The sequence below is a fragment of the Rhipicephalus microplus genome, chromosome 2 (genome assembly GCF_043290135.1).
Source record: "Rhipicephalus microplus isolate Deutch F79 chromosome 2, USDA_Rmic, whole genome shotgun sequence".
Lineage (NCBI taxonomy): Eukaryota > Metazoa > Arthropoda > Arachnida > Ixodida > Ixodidae > Rhipicephalus > Rhipicephalus microplus.
The window spans coordinates 229,616,659-229,629,317 of record NC_134701.1 but is presented as its reverse complement, the minus strand read 5'-3'; the positions used below and the strand labels follow the sequence as shown (position 1 = coordinate 229,629,317).

General features: G+C 47.5%; 1 protein-coding gene across 7 annotated transcripts in view; it reads right to left on the bottom strand.

Moving 5' to 3' along the window:
* The window catches only part of Naprt (nicotinate phosphoribosyltransferase), a 56,617-nt gene that overhangs the window by 23,595 nt on the left and 20,363 nt on the right, over positions 1-12,659 (bottom strand). For all 7 annotated transcript variants that reach the window (XM_075876988.1, XM_075876974.1, XM_075876982.1 and 4 more), the window contains 3 exons: positions 11,976-12,078; positions 11,471-11,556; positions 9,058-9,129 (listed from right to left, as the gene is read on the bottom strand). In XM_075876988.1, the coding sequence (XP_075733103.1) occupies positions 9,058-9,129; positions 11,471-11,556; positions 11,976-12,078 (261 nt within the window). The remainder of the gene's footprint in view (positions 1-9,057; positions 9,130-11,470; positions 11,557-11,975; positions 12,079-12,659) is intronic.

The window sequence follows — 12,659 nt, the reverse complement described above, 5'->3', positions numbered from 1 at the left end:
GGTAAATTTTGTTCGACCGCCTTCCTAATTTCCTTTCATAATTGGTATCGCAAAGCTTCGATATTACTTTGGCGGGCCCTTCCCAATGAACCTCAAGCTTGTTCTTTTTGGACGGCCACAGCAGCATTACCTGACTACCAATTTCAAAAGCACGTTTCTTCGCCGATTTGTCGTAGTACTTCTTCGACAGCACTTCTGCAGCCTGCATGTGGCTTTCCACTAGATCTTTCGTTTTTCCAAGCCTCTGAAGGAGGTCTAGAACATACGCAACTACATTAGGGTCCTCATCGAAACCCTCCCAGGACTCCCGCAGCATCCACAATGGTGTTCTCAAACACCTGCCATACACAAGCTCTGCAGGGCTAAAACCAGTGCTTTCATGAGGAGCTGATCTCAAAGCGAACATAGCGGGAGGAATACACGCTACCCAGTCGCATTTGTGCTCGTAGCAAAGAGCTCTCAGTATCTGTTTCAGAACGGAATGCATACGCTCTACCGGATTAGATTGCGGGTGATGGATCAAGCTGTGCACTACTTTTATTGCGCATTTATCCATAAAGGTAGAGGTAAGGCAGCTGGTGAAGACACTACCATTGTCGCATTGGATTTCAGAAGGAAATCCGACGCGTGCAAATATAGATAGCAGTGCATCCACGACATGAGGGGAATTGAGCTCCTTAAGTGGTATCGCTTCCGGAAATTTTGTGGCTACACAAAGAGCCGTCAGAAATGTACCGACAACCTTGCTTTGACTCTGGCAGTGGCCCAACGATATCAATTACTAGACGCCGAAAAGGTTCTGTGATAATTGGCACAAGCTTCATGGGTGCCTTCCACTTGTCTGTGGATTTCCCCGCTCTCTGACAAGTGTCGCATGAGCGTACAAAGTCTTTGATATCCTTCCAGCATTTCGGCCAATAAAACTCAAGTGAAACTCTAGCCTTGGTCTTTTTTATGCCGAGATGCCCTACCCATGCGTTTTCATGTGCCAGTTCCAATAGTTGGCGACGATACTTTTGTGGCACCAAGAGCTGCTCATACTTGCGACCTTGCGAATTTGTGTAGCTCCGATACAAAAGCCCTGCTTCCTCAAAAAAAGAAACATTTTTTTTTTTTTTTCCCAAGTTTACGCTTTCCATTAACGCTTTTATCAGAGGTCCTCACGCTACTCTCGATTGAGCGTTTCTCGATCAACCCTCGACAGCTCACTCCAACTTTCTGCTACAGGCGAGAGCGTTGCACCCCTCTCGCTCTGACTCAATGGCGCCATGTCGTCTCCCCCTGCTACGGAAACCGCGCCAGTCGCTTTGGCGACGGGCCGCTCGAGTGACTGCTCAAATGATTCACACGAAGAATTTCGTGTCTGAGGTTCCATTGACTCGCCGCCAAGGTCACACAGATCTGCTACTTTTGAGCTTGTTTTCCCACATTGAACAAGATCAAGCTCCCGCGAAAGCTTCCGCGCTTGCGATCGCGTGAGGGCCATGTACGCTAAGCTGGGGAAGAAGGTTTTACCCTGCTCTTTGAGAAGCTGCTCTGAATTGATAGAGAAAAGATAAGAAAAACGATCGGGAAGCGCGGAAGACACAGCTGCTTCGGTGCAAAGCTTACCGAACGGGCCTTCAATGACAACCGTAGCGATTGGTAAGCAATCTGCTCCTCGGCGACTTGCCTGATCCACGCGCATTCTCCTGTAAAGTCATCCGGAGACACCAATGAAGGATGGACAACGTCCATGGTTGCCGCTGAGTCACGAAGTGCTCGACACGTTTTCCCATTCACACTAATTTCTTGGATATACGGCTCTAACAAACCGCATGTTCTTCATGTTCTTTTCCGATTCTCGGATTGTTGCAAAAGCAAACTTTTGCTTACAGTTGATCGCGATGTGCCTTTCCTTTTTGCAGTTGTAGCATATTAGCGGCTTCCGTGATTCAAACGCCCGTGTGGTATCAGTGCGTTGTTTAGGAACCTCACTCAATTTCTCCGCTTCCGTTTGCCCTTCCCCTACAGTGTCCTTCGTAAGAGACGGGTCCTTCTTGAAATTACGGTGCGGAGCCGGTTTCGGTTGATCAGGTTTCTTTGAAAAGCCCTCTTTCCTTTCATCCTTTTCAACGTGCACTGCCCTGCTATGCAACTTTCGGCGAGTGTAATACTCCTCAGCTAACTCTGCTGCCCTGTTTAGCTGTACTTCACCAAGTTTGTCCTGCAGCCAAAGCTTGACATCCTCCTCGATGCAGCGGTAGAATTGCTCCAATGCAATGCATTCCACCACTTTATCGCGATAGTCATAAACACCTTCGCCCTTGAGCAATTCAACTAAATTGGCTTTAAGACGAAACGCGAAATCAACATGCGACTCATTCCCCTTTTTAGCATGCCGGAACCTTTGCCTGAAAGCCTCAGGTGACAACTTATAACGTCTCAAGAGCACTTCCTTAACCTCGTCATAGCTCTCAAACGCTTCCCTCGACAAGCAAGTTATCGCATCGGACACTTCGCCGGGAAGAAGAGCTAACAGGTTCTGCGCGCAAAGAGACCGCTCCAAAGCATTTCGCTCACAGACGTGTTCAAACTTGACGAGATACTTCGCCACGTCCTCGCCTACTACGAACAGTGGCAGTTGGTCGCGAATTCTCTGACCGCTGACCTGAACTGTCGCAGAAGCTACGCTAGGCACCTGCGAACACTGTATAATTGCGAGTTCTATTCGTTTCAACTCAAGACGCTCCGGTCTTTCGGCCTCCTCACAGCGTTCTCGCCCTTCAGCTTCTTCACATTTGCGAACTTCTCGTCTTTCAGCTTCTTCACGTTCGCGAACTTCTCGCCTTTCAGCCTCCTCGGGGCGTCCTTTGATATCCGCCCAGGCCTCATCGACTTCCTCAGCCGACACTCCTTCATCCTTCATGATCTCAAGAATCGCTTGCCTTCGTTTCGCACGGCCCAAAGTAATGCCGAGTTCCTCACAAATTTCTATGAGTTCCTTCACTTTAAGGTTCTCCATCGTTCACACTAGCCTCTTGCTGTTTGCCCCTGTTAAGAATCTACTTGCCGCACCCACTATAAGCCTACTAGCAAGACGCGCAAGCAATTTTTAACACTCCCGTGTTTACCCCCTCCGCATTAACTTTGGTTTCAAAGCACTTTGACTTTGCTTGAAACGATCACAGTTCACTCTAATGCTTCACACAGCCCTTCTCTAAACTACTATAACCTGAGCTAGAGTACTCTGGTGAACTGAGGGGAAAACATCAGGCACTCACCGCATCGATGTCGCCGACGCCGGCCGATACCACAGCTGCCAACCAGTGTTACGAAGCGCACCTCCGACGTTACGAAGGGCCCCACGAATCCCACCGCTGCCACCACTGTTACAAAAGACGGTGACGCCAACACGGTCCTGAAGGCGCCACTGCTTCGAATTGCGCCGGGAGGGTCACCAGCCGTTTGGTAGCGTAGGTTTCTCAGCTCGCGACTGCTTCTGCGCAGAGCTGATAGACGAGCGGACGAGACGACGGTGAGTTAAACAAGGTTTATGTACAGCATATATACAGAGGCATTACAAATTCGGCACTGGGGCCGACAACTTAGAGACTCGAAGAGCCGAGCTCTCTTCTCTGACACATAAGTCAACTGCTCGCGGCGCGCCACAGGGCTTTTTTTATATGCACCGGGTGGATTCTTTAAGTAACCAAATGTCCAACCAGAAGCGCCGCTGGTCGTGAGGTCAGAATCCTCCAATGGGGTCACCGCTGGGCTGCGTCATTCTCATCGAATCTGGAGCCGCTGCGCTGCACGTGGCTGCACCCAAGGACGAGTGACGTCGCCACGCATTGCGTCAGACTCGCCAGAAGGGAGGCGCCGATGGCTTCGACGGGCTCGCTGTACGTGCGCAACAGAAAGGCCCCGCCGCGTGATGACGCCGTTGAGTTGTTCGCGTCAGGTGGACTCGCAGGCATAACAGCATGTTTCTCGCTATTGCCGCCGCCGTTCGTCAAACCAACTACATCAGACCTTCCCTACCTCGGCGCACATGCATCCGACAGCCCCTCGACCTTCAGTCGCCGCACTCTTCAATTTCTATCCATCGTCATCTTACGAGCCTTCCACTGATTCCCCTTTGCCCGGTAGCCGCTACACTGACGCACCTTCGTCCAGTCGCCGCAGCTCCCGCCCCCTGTTCCGCTACGTCGCCAATCCCGCTCTCCGCCACCTCGGCGCTTTTCATCACAGAGCTTCTCTGGACGACTGCAGCAGGAAAACTAGATATTGCAGCTTATAGAGGTGAAGCTGCAATACCAATGATGGTCGAAAATCCTCTACTGACGCTTTCCACGCACCACAGCCTGCTTGAAGTACAAGTCGACCATGTTCCTGTGACCGCCCTCATTGACACAGGTGCGCGCCTGTCTATTATGTGCGCTTCTCTATGCCGCCGCTTACAAAAGATTGTGATGCCGTCTACGACGCAGGCAATACGTGTTGCCGATGGCGGTAAAGTACCAATAATTGGAATGTGCACTGATCGTATCAACCTTGCCGGTCGTCACGCCGTGGTCCTTTTTGCCGTGCTAGCCTGCTGCCCTCATGACCTCATACTTGGCCTTGATTTCCCTTCGGCACACTCGGCCTTAATTGATTGTTCGTCAGGTACCCTCAGCCTCGATCTTCCAATCTTTGCCGACTGCTCTGCAAAGTCCACCAGCCGCTTGAGCACAACCACTTTCGTTCCCGTACCACCTCGAGCCGCGACGTACGTGTCTGTCATCAACCCTTCCCATTCCTGACGGTGATTATATCGTTACGCCGATTACTGACGTTCGGCTGACGCGCAGTGTTACTGTGCCCCATACCATCGCGACCGTAGTGAATAACTGTGTGTCTCTTTGCTCCTTAACTTTGGTTTCACCCCTCAAAAGTTGCCCTGCCAGATGGCTCTAGCCTAGCTAACTGCCGTAACAGAGGACGATGTCAGTGTTGTCGCTGTATCTGCTCCTGATCGAAGCGCAGTCTCACAGTCATGCAGCTCAGACAATGCGATTTTTCAAAACATGATTGGATCGGAGCTGTCGCCTCACCAGGCCGACGCTCTCTGCCAGGTTTTGGCCTCATACAGTGACATTTTTGACAACCGTTGATCGTCCCTTGGGCCAGACTAAAATTGTCACTCACCGAATCAGCACCGGTGACTCTGCGCCTAGTCACCGTCGGCCGTACCGCGTGTCAGCGTCCAAGCGAGAAGTGATTCAGAAAGAAGTGGCCAAGATGTTCACGAAAAACGTAAACGAACCATCATCGAGCCCTTGGGCATCTCCCGTGGTATTAGTAAAAAAGAAAGAGGGCTCATGGCGTTTCTGCGTTGATTATTGCCTCCTCAACAATATTACCAAAAAAGACGTGTACCCTCTACCATGCATTGACGATGCCCTCGACTGCCCCCGTGGCGTCACCTTCTTTTCATCTATCATACTCTGATCTGGCTACTGGCAAATTGCTGTAGATGACATGGACCGGGAAAAGACCGCCTTCGTTACCCCTGACGGTCTTTACCAATTCAAGGTCATGCCCTTCGGTCTCTGCAACGCTCCAGCGACGTTCCAGAGAATGATGGACATGCTCCTACAAGGATTTAAATGGTCGACATGTTTGTGTTACCTGGACGCCATGATCATTTTCTCACCAACCATTGCAAACCACCTTGAACACTTTTTGACCATTCTATCCATATTTCAACGGGCCAACCTGCAGCTATATTCCTCCAAGTGCCACTTCCGTCTTCGTCAGATTACCGCGTTGGGTCACCTTGTTGACGCAGCCGGCGTACAACCAGACTCGGCGAAAGTATGCGCTGTAACAAACTTCCCAGTCCCACGCTCTGTTCGCGAGGTTCGCAGTTTCGTGGGCCTCTGCTCCTACTTTCGCCGGTTCGTGAAAAACTTTGCGGCACTCGCACGGCCACTCACCGACCTTGTCAAACAAGACGTCCCATTTTGTTGGGGCCCTTCACAAGCTGACACCTTCTAGCAGCTAATCAGCGCTCTAACGACACCTCCTATTCTTGCACATTTCGACCCCGATGCTCCTACAGAAGTGCGAACAGATGCGAGTGGTCACGGAATTGGTGCAGTTTTGGCGCAAAGTCAGCGGGGCAACGACCGTGTAATCGCGTATGCAAGCCGTCTGCTTTCTAAGTTTGAATGCAATTACTCTATAATAGAACGGGAATGTCTCGCCCTCGTCAGGGCGGTTTCAAAATTCCGTCCTTACTTGTATGGCCGCCCTTTCCGTATCATCACAGATCATCACGCGCTGTGTTGGCATTCTTCTCTGAAGGACCCCACTGGACGACTTGGCCGTTGGGCATTACGCCTACAGGAGTATTCCTACTCGGTTGCTTATAAGTCTGGACGTCTCCATCTGGACGCCGATTGCTTATCCCGCTACCCTGTTGATCAGCCTGACAAATCAGACATTGAGCCTAGCCTCAGCGTCATGTCAATGTCCCAGTTTCTTCAGATTGGTGATGAACAACGTCGTGATGCTTCTCTGCGACAACTTATTGACCGTCTCGAATCTGCTCCGAATGACACGTCGCTTCGCATGTACGTCCTCCTGAATGGCACGCTGTACCGTCGTAGCCTCCAGCCAGATGGCCCGGGGCTCCTTCTTGTCGTGCCGAAACATTTGCGTTCAACCGTGCTGCATGAGCTTCACGATGAACCAACTGCTAATCATCTGGGTGTATCTCGGACGTACGACCGCGTACGTCGCCGCTTTTTTTTGGCGTGGTCTCGCCCGGTCCGTTCGCCGTTACGTGTCCTCCTGCGATAAATGCCAACGTAGGAAGCGACCTACTGCGCCCCCGGCTGGACTTCTTCAACCGATCTCCGTCCCAACCGAACCTTTCTTTCGTGTTGGTATAGCTAGCTCTTCTCGGTCTTTTTCCCGAGTCGAAATCGGGCAACAAGTGGGTCGCCGTTGCTATAGACTACGCGACTAGGTATGCCATCACTCGAGCGCTCCCCACCAGCACCGCTACTGACGTTGCGGACTTCTTGCTCCACGATGTCATCTTACACCATGGTGCTCCTCGCCAATTACTCACGTATCGCGGCCGTGCATTTTTGTCCCGAGTAATCGACGATCTTCTGCGCTCTTCCTCGACGCAGCACAAGTTGAACACTTCCTACCATCCCCAAACAAATGGCCTTACCGAATGGCTCAATCGGACCCTCACGGACATGCTCGCGATGTATGTGTCTTCCGACCACCATGACTGGGACCTGGCGCTACCTCACGTGACTTTCGCGTACAATTCTTTGCGCTACGACACCATTGATTATTCACCCTTTTATTTGCTTTATGGCCGTGATCTGACGTTACCACTCGACACCCTACTTCCAACCACTACAACGCCGTCAACTGAATATGCACGCGACGCTATTTCTCGTGCCAACCACCCACGTCAGATCGCCCGCTCTAGACTTTCAGCTTCGCAAGCCACCCAGAAAGCCATCTATGACAGCCGGCATGTTGACGTTCACTTCTAACCCGGTTCTCTCGTTCTCCTGTGGTGCCCAGTTTGTCGAGTTGGCTTATCAGACAAGTTGTCTCGCTACATGGGTCCTTACCGTATCATCCGACAGGTAACCGACGTCACCTATGAGATCATTCCTGCATCCGAGACCACAAGCCTGCCTGAAACCACACTCAGTGATCATGTGCATGTCAGCAGGCTAAAACCTTACCACCTGCCTACTGAAGACCGTAGTTAATGTGCACCGAGAAGGCGCTTTTACCGCGGGGTGGGGGGGGGGGGGGGAGGGGGGTAATGCTACATAGCTGACATATCAGGGGTCAGAAGACAACAACAAGGAAGTGGTCTGTCGGTGGTGCGTGCTGTCCTCCACCTTAGTCGACCCTATACGCATCAGTTTCAACATAGATTCTAAATAGACACGCCTCGTGTCATTTTTACGTAACAATATTCTGGTTAGTAACAAAGAATGAACAATTGTAAAGCTTAAGAGATACAACTTTTAATTTATCATCCTTATGAAATGAGCACAAGGGTAAGCCAAATGAAAATCAAATGTGCCAAAGCAGGGTATGGTCATAATCATAATTTTTTTTTCTCAGAGGGTGTTAACCAGGATTGCATGGCGGCTGGGGAAGGGGGAAAGCATGGTGTAGCTTGGGTGTGGGCCATAGAGCTTCTTATAAGTACACTAGAGGGAACTCTGGTACTAGCGTCTATGGGAGCTGCAACGCATGCCACTTCATCAAACGTGAGAATGATGGGTAGTACATGGATTAGCGTAATCTTCCTACTTTCCCCTTCGTTTGGGCGTAGTGGGTACTCTGCAAGAGTGCTTGCAGCAGCTACCCAAAGTTTTAGAAAAAGGCTCTGAAAGGCCGCTCTCCCAGGTTTCACTGTGACAGTGCTGCATGTATCGTGCAGGCCTGATGTTTTTTTTTTTTGCATAAAATGGGAATTTCACTCAAAATAAACACAATTTTCAATTCAGTTTTAGAAATTCATCAAGTTTTTACGCTTTGCCTCCAAATAATGCCCTCCCTTCTTCTCACACCCCCCCGCCTCTATTTTCTGAGCGGCCCCTGGCTGTGTTGGCTCGTGCAACTTCGTCCTATGCCTCAAAAGGTTGCCAACTCCCGTGCCAGAAGATCAGAAAGAGTCACGGTGCTAGGAAAGACATGATTGATTGATATGTTGGGTTTAACATCCCAAAACCACTATATGATTATGAGAGATGCCGTAGTGGAGGGCTCCGGAAATTTCGACCACCTGGGGTTCTTTAACGTGCACCCAAATCTGAGCACACGGGCCTACAACATTTCTGCCTCCATCGGAAATGCAGCCGCCGCAGCCGGGATTTGAACCCGCGACCTGCGGGTCAGCAGCCGAGTACCTTAGCCACTAGACCATCGCGGCGGGGCCTAGGAAAGACATAAGAAAAAGTTCATTCTGGGGAGAAGCTTCGCCCTGGAGCAGGAACTAATTACAAAGTAATAACAAGACCTAAGACAAGCACTTGCCTTGCCGTGGTCCCACCAGAGCAGGCACAGATCCTCAACACAGTCTGGTATCACGTATGCACGCTTTGACTCCTGTTTCAAACGCAAAAGATATTGAGGACAGGCTCATGAAGGATATAATGCCACCTTTCAAATTAGGGTATGTTTGCTCTGCTAGTGCGGTTATGCAACATTGAAAATTACAGTTACATAATCACCACCTTCGTTTCCCCTGCACCACTGTGAACTGGCAATCAATATAATTAATGCAATTAAATACATTTCAGACTACCTTCCACAAAATGACAAGTTGCGCTAGATCACTGAAGTCTTTTTTGACAGATCTTGAATCGACAACAGCATACAAAGGAAACTAAAGGAAAAGTTAAAAAGGCTACAACCTTATGCCTGTTTGCATTAGGATTTGTTCAACATGACAAATTTACATGCATACAAAAATTTATGAAAGCATTAACCAAATGCATAAGCAGACAATGAAAATGTGGGCTCATTGTTCCATCCAGTAAGGACATGAAAACACATTAGCACCTTACACAAATTACCCACGAAACTGCCACTACGTTTCACCCACTAGAACATGCACTAACACTAGGGAAATGGGTCTTAAAAAAATTCTGACACAACTAACCGACTCCTCCTCTGCCGCACAAGATCACATTGATGACGGGTAAATAATAAAGCGACATGTCTACAACATATTGGAAGTCACTACAGGTAGGACTGAAAACACATGCAGCGTGCCGACTTACAACTGACCTTCTCGTGGAAGAAAAAAAAATAATATCATTTGTCATTGTTTTGTTATCACTTCATGCACATGCAGGTCATGCAAATAATGAAAAAAAGAATACAGCCAGAAAGATAATAACGATGATGATGACGATGATGATATCTGGAGTTTTATGTTCTAAAACCATGATATAATTATGAGGGACGCTGTGGTGGAGTGCTCTGAAAATTTCGACCAACTGGTGTTTTTTGCACACGCAATAGCACTGCACGGTACAAAGGCCTCTAGTATTTACCGTCCATCAAAAAGATAAGTGAAATTGAGAAAAGTAAAAGATAAATAAGAACAATGAAACACCAATGCCAAGTGAATTTAGATAACTGTCTTAGCAATAAGCTCAGGAAAAACTTGTCTCATATATATGCATTCACACTACCTAAGCAAGATCATGCTTAGCACACACTATACATACAAACAATGTAAGCGTCTGTAACAAACACTCATGACATGGGTTTCACAACAGACATCAATTCCTTCAAGCAATATGATTCTACTTTAATGAATCAACATGTAGGTGGAAAGAACTACTGCAGATTAAAATTGATTTTAAGCTTATGTGCGAAGTTTCCATGGGGAATCAAACTTTTGTTGTATATCCTTTGAAGCAAGATTGTTTGTTGCCAACAGCAGCACGTGCACAACTTCGAAAATCTGCTCCCAACTTAAAGCACGGCAATGCTCTGCAAAGTGAGGTAATGTACATGCCATTTTGATGCTATATTGCATGTGCTCATTGAGTATTGATAGTGTCTTTAAAGGTGTCAGTGCCTTCAACGGTTTTGACTACGTGCCTTTAAGGTTTTGAGAATCAAAGTGCCAGTCAGAAAGTTACCTCAGCATGTTCTAATGCGGCATGTATTTTATGCCTACCCACAAACTCGAGTGAGCATCCATCTTTGCTGCCGTCTTGTACTGTTTTGTCCTGTACACGCAAATATTTCAGCCCACATGAAAAAAAAAATTAAGCAATGATCTAATTGTGACAGACAGAGGTTGAAATTTTAGTCAAAAGGAGGCAAGGAAGCAAAAGAAATGTAAATAAATAAGTGCTGCATGTAGCCTGCACAATCTACTGGCATGTTGACCACTCTGACAGGTTGCTGATGTGTTTCTTATTACAGGTACCAGCAAGCCCTTCTCGGTGATATAAACACAATTATCGCTTATTATCAGATGACCTACAGGCAAAATGATAGTAATATTTGGCTGCATTTTTAACTTATAGGCCATGAATATGCTAGTCAATGAAGGAAGAGGACACAGAAATAAACATATTAAAAGCGAACAGGGGAAAATGATCAAAGTGTGGGCAGAAGTGGCAGCTAAGGCTACAGTTCAACTTGCTGGTGATTGCAAAATGTTAGACTATGCCAGCGTGATGAGGACTAACAAAGGATTCTGCATTTGCATTCATCTACATGCTACTACATTACCAACACCCGCAACATTATATTAAAACAAGAAATAGAGAAGTCTTTTGAAGCCACAAAAACTAGGCTTTTGTGAATTGGAAAGTTGCACAATTGATGCTGGTATGCACTAGCATTAGTTTTTGTCTAGTAGTACTTTCCATGTGAAATGTCATGACCGCAACCACACCACATTCGGTGCACAAGAACTGACCTGGAAAGGATGCCGACAGAGAACTCTCTTTCCTTTTTGAGGTGGTGGCTCATCCATTTTCTGCATTAGATCCAGCAGAGCATAACCTGTGCAAAATACATTCATACATGGAATTGAAATCCCCGACAGATTTGCTCTCGTTTGTATGAATTGTATATGGGACAATGTAAAAGTGGACACCAGAAAAACAGACTATTCGATGGCTTCTGTGATGTCTTATACAAAGTATAAGCACTAGTAATCTCTTTTAGATTGTCATGTAGTCTCAATTCGCTTCTGCCATCTCCATGAACTTTTTTTTTTTTATAGTATAACAGTTTTACTTGTACGAATATGTGTGGCCCTCCAGAGTGCACCCTGATCTGATGTAAGCGCATTGCATGCCCAACACAAGCACTTATTCGCATAGTTGCAATAAAGAATTTACAATAAGCAAAGGGCAATGCAGATTATTAGGCAATTACTTCAAACGCCCGAATGGAGAAAATTGCAATCCGGCTCTGACCTTGGTGTCCGTAAAGGCGATAGCAGGCCTTCTTTCCAGGTATTGTGACTTTCTGGATGTCGAGGCTGAGCTTGATGCAAGAGAGATTCTTTATTTCCACTAGCTTCAAAAAATAAAAAGAATTATGTAATGAACACTTGTTCAGCTAAACATAGTCATCAAGTGTATTGACACTGACAGAAAGCAGACAGTTCCACTGGTATTTATTAATAATTACAATGGTGGCTACATTTACACGAGACTTGCACCTGCTATGGTAACTTGGCAGTTAAGGTGCTGTGATGCTAATCTTGAGCACACAGGTTTGATTCCCTGTGAAAGTGATCCCGATGGGTTGAATTGCAGAAACGCCAACATAGATTTGAAGGCACATTAAAGAATCTCAAATGGACAAAACTAATCTAGAGCCCCCAAGCAGGACATGTTTGAGTCATGGTTACGGCATGTAAAAATAATTTGAGGAGCCTGACATGCAAAACCATGATATTATGAGGCACACTGTAGTGCCGGATTAAAAATTTCTACCACCTAGGGTTCTTTTTTTTTTTTTTTTTAAGTGCACCTAAATCTCTATAAACAGGCATTTAGCATTTTCACCTCCATTGAAAATGCGGCTGCCACAGCCCAGATCAAACAACTATCGCCGTTTGGAGCACCAGCTGAGCCCTGTACCATTGTGGTTTT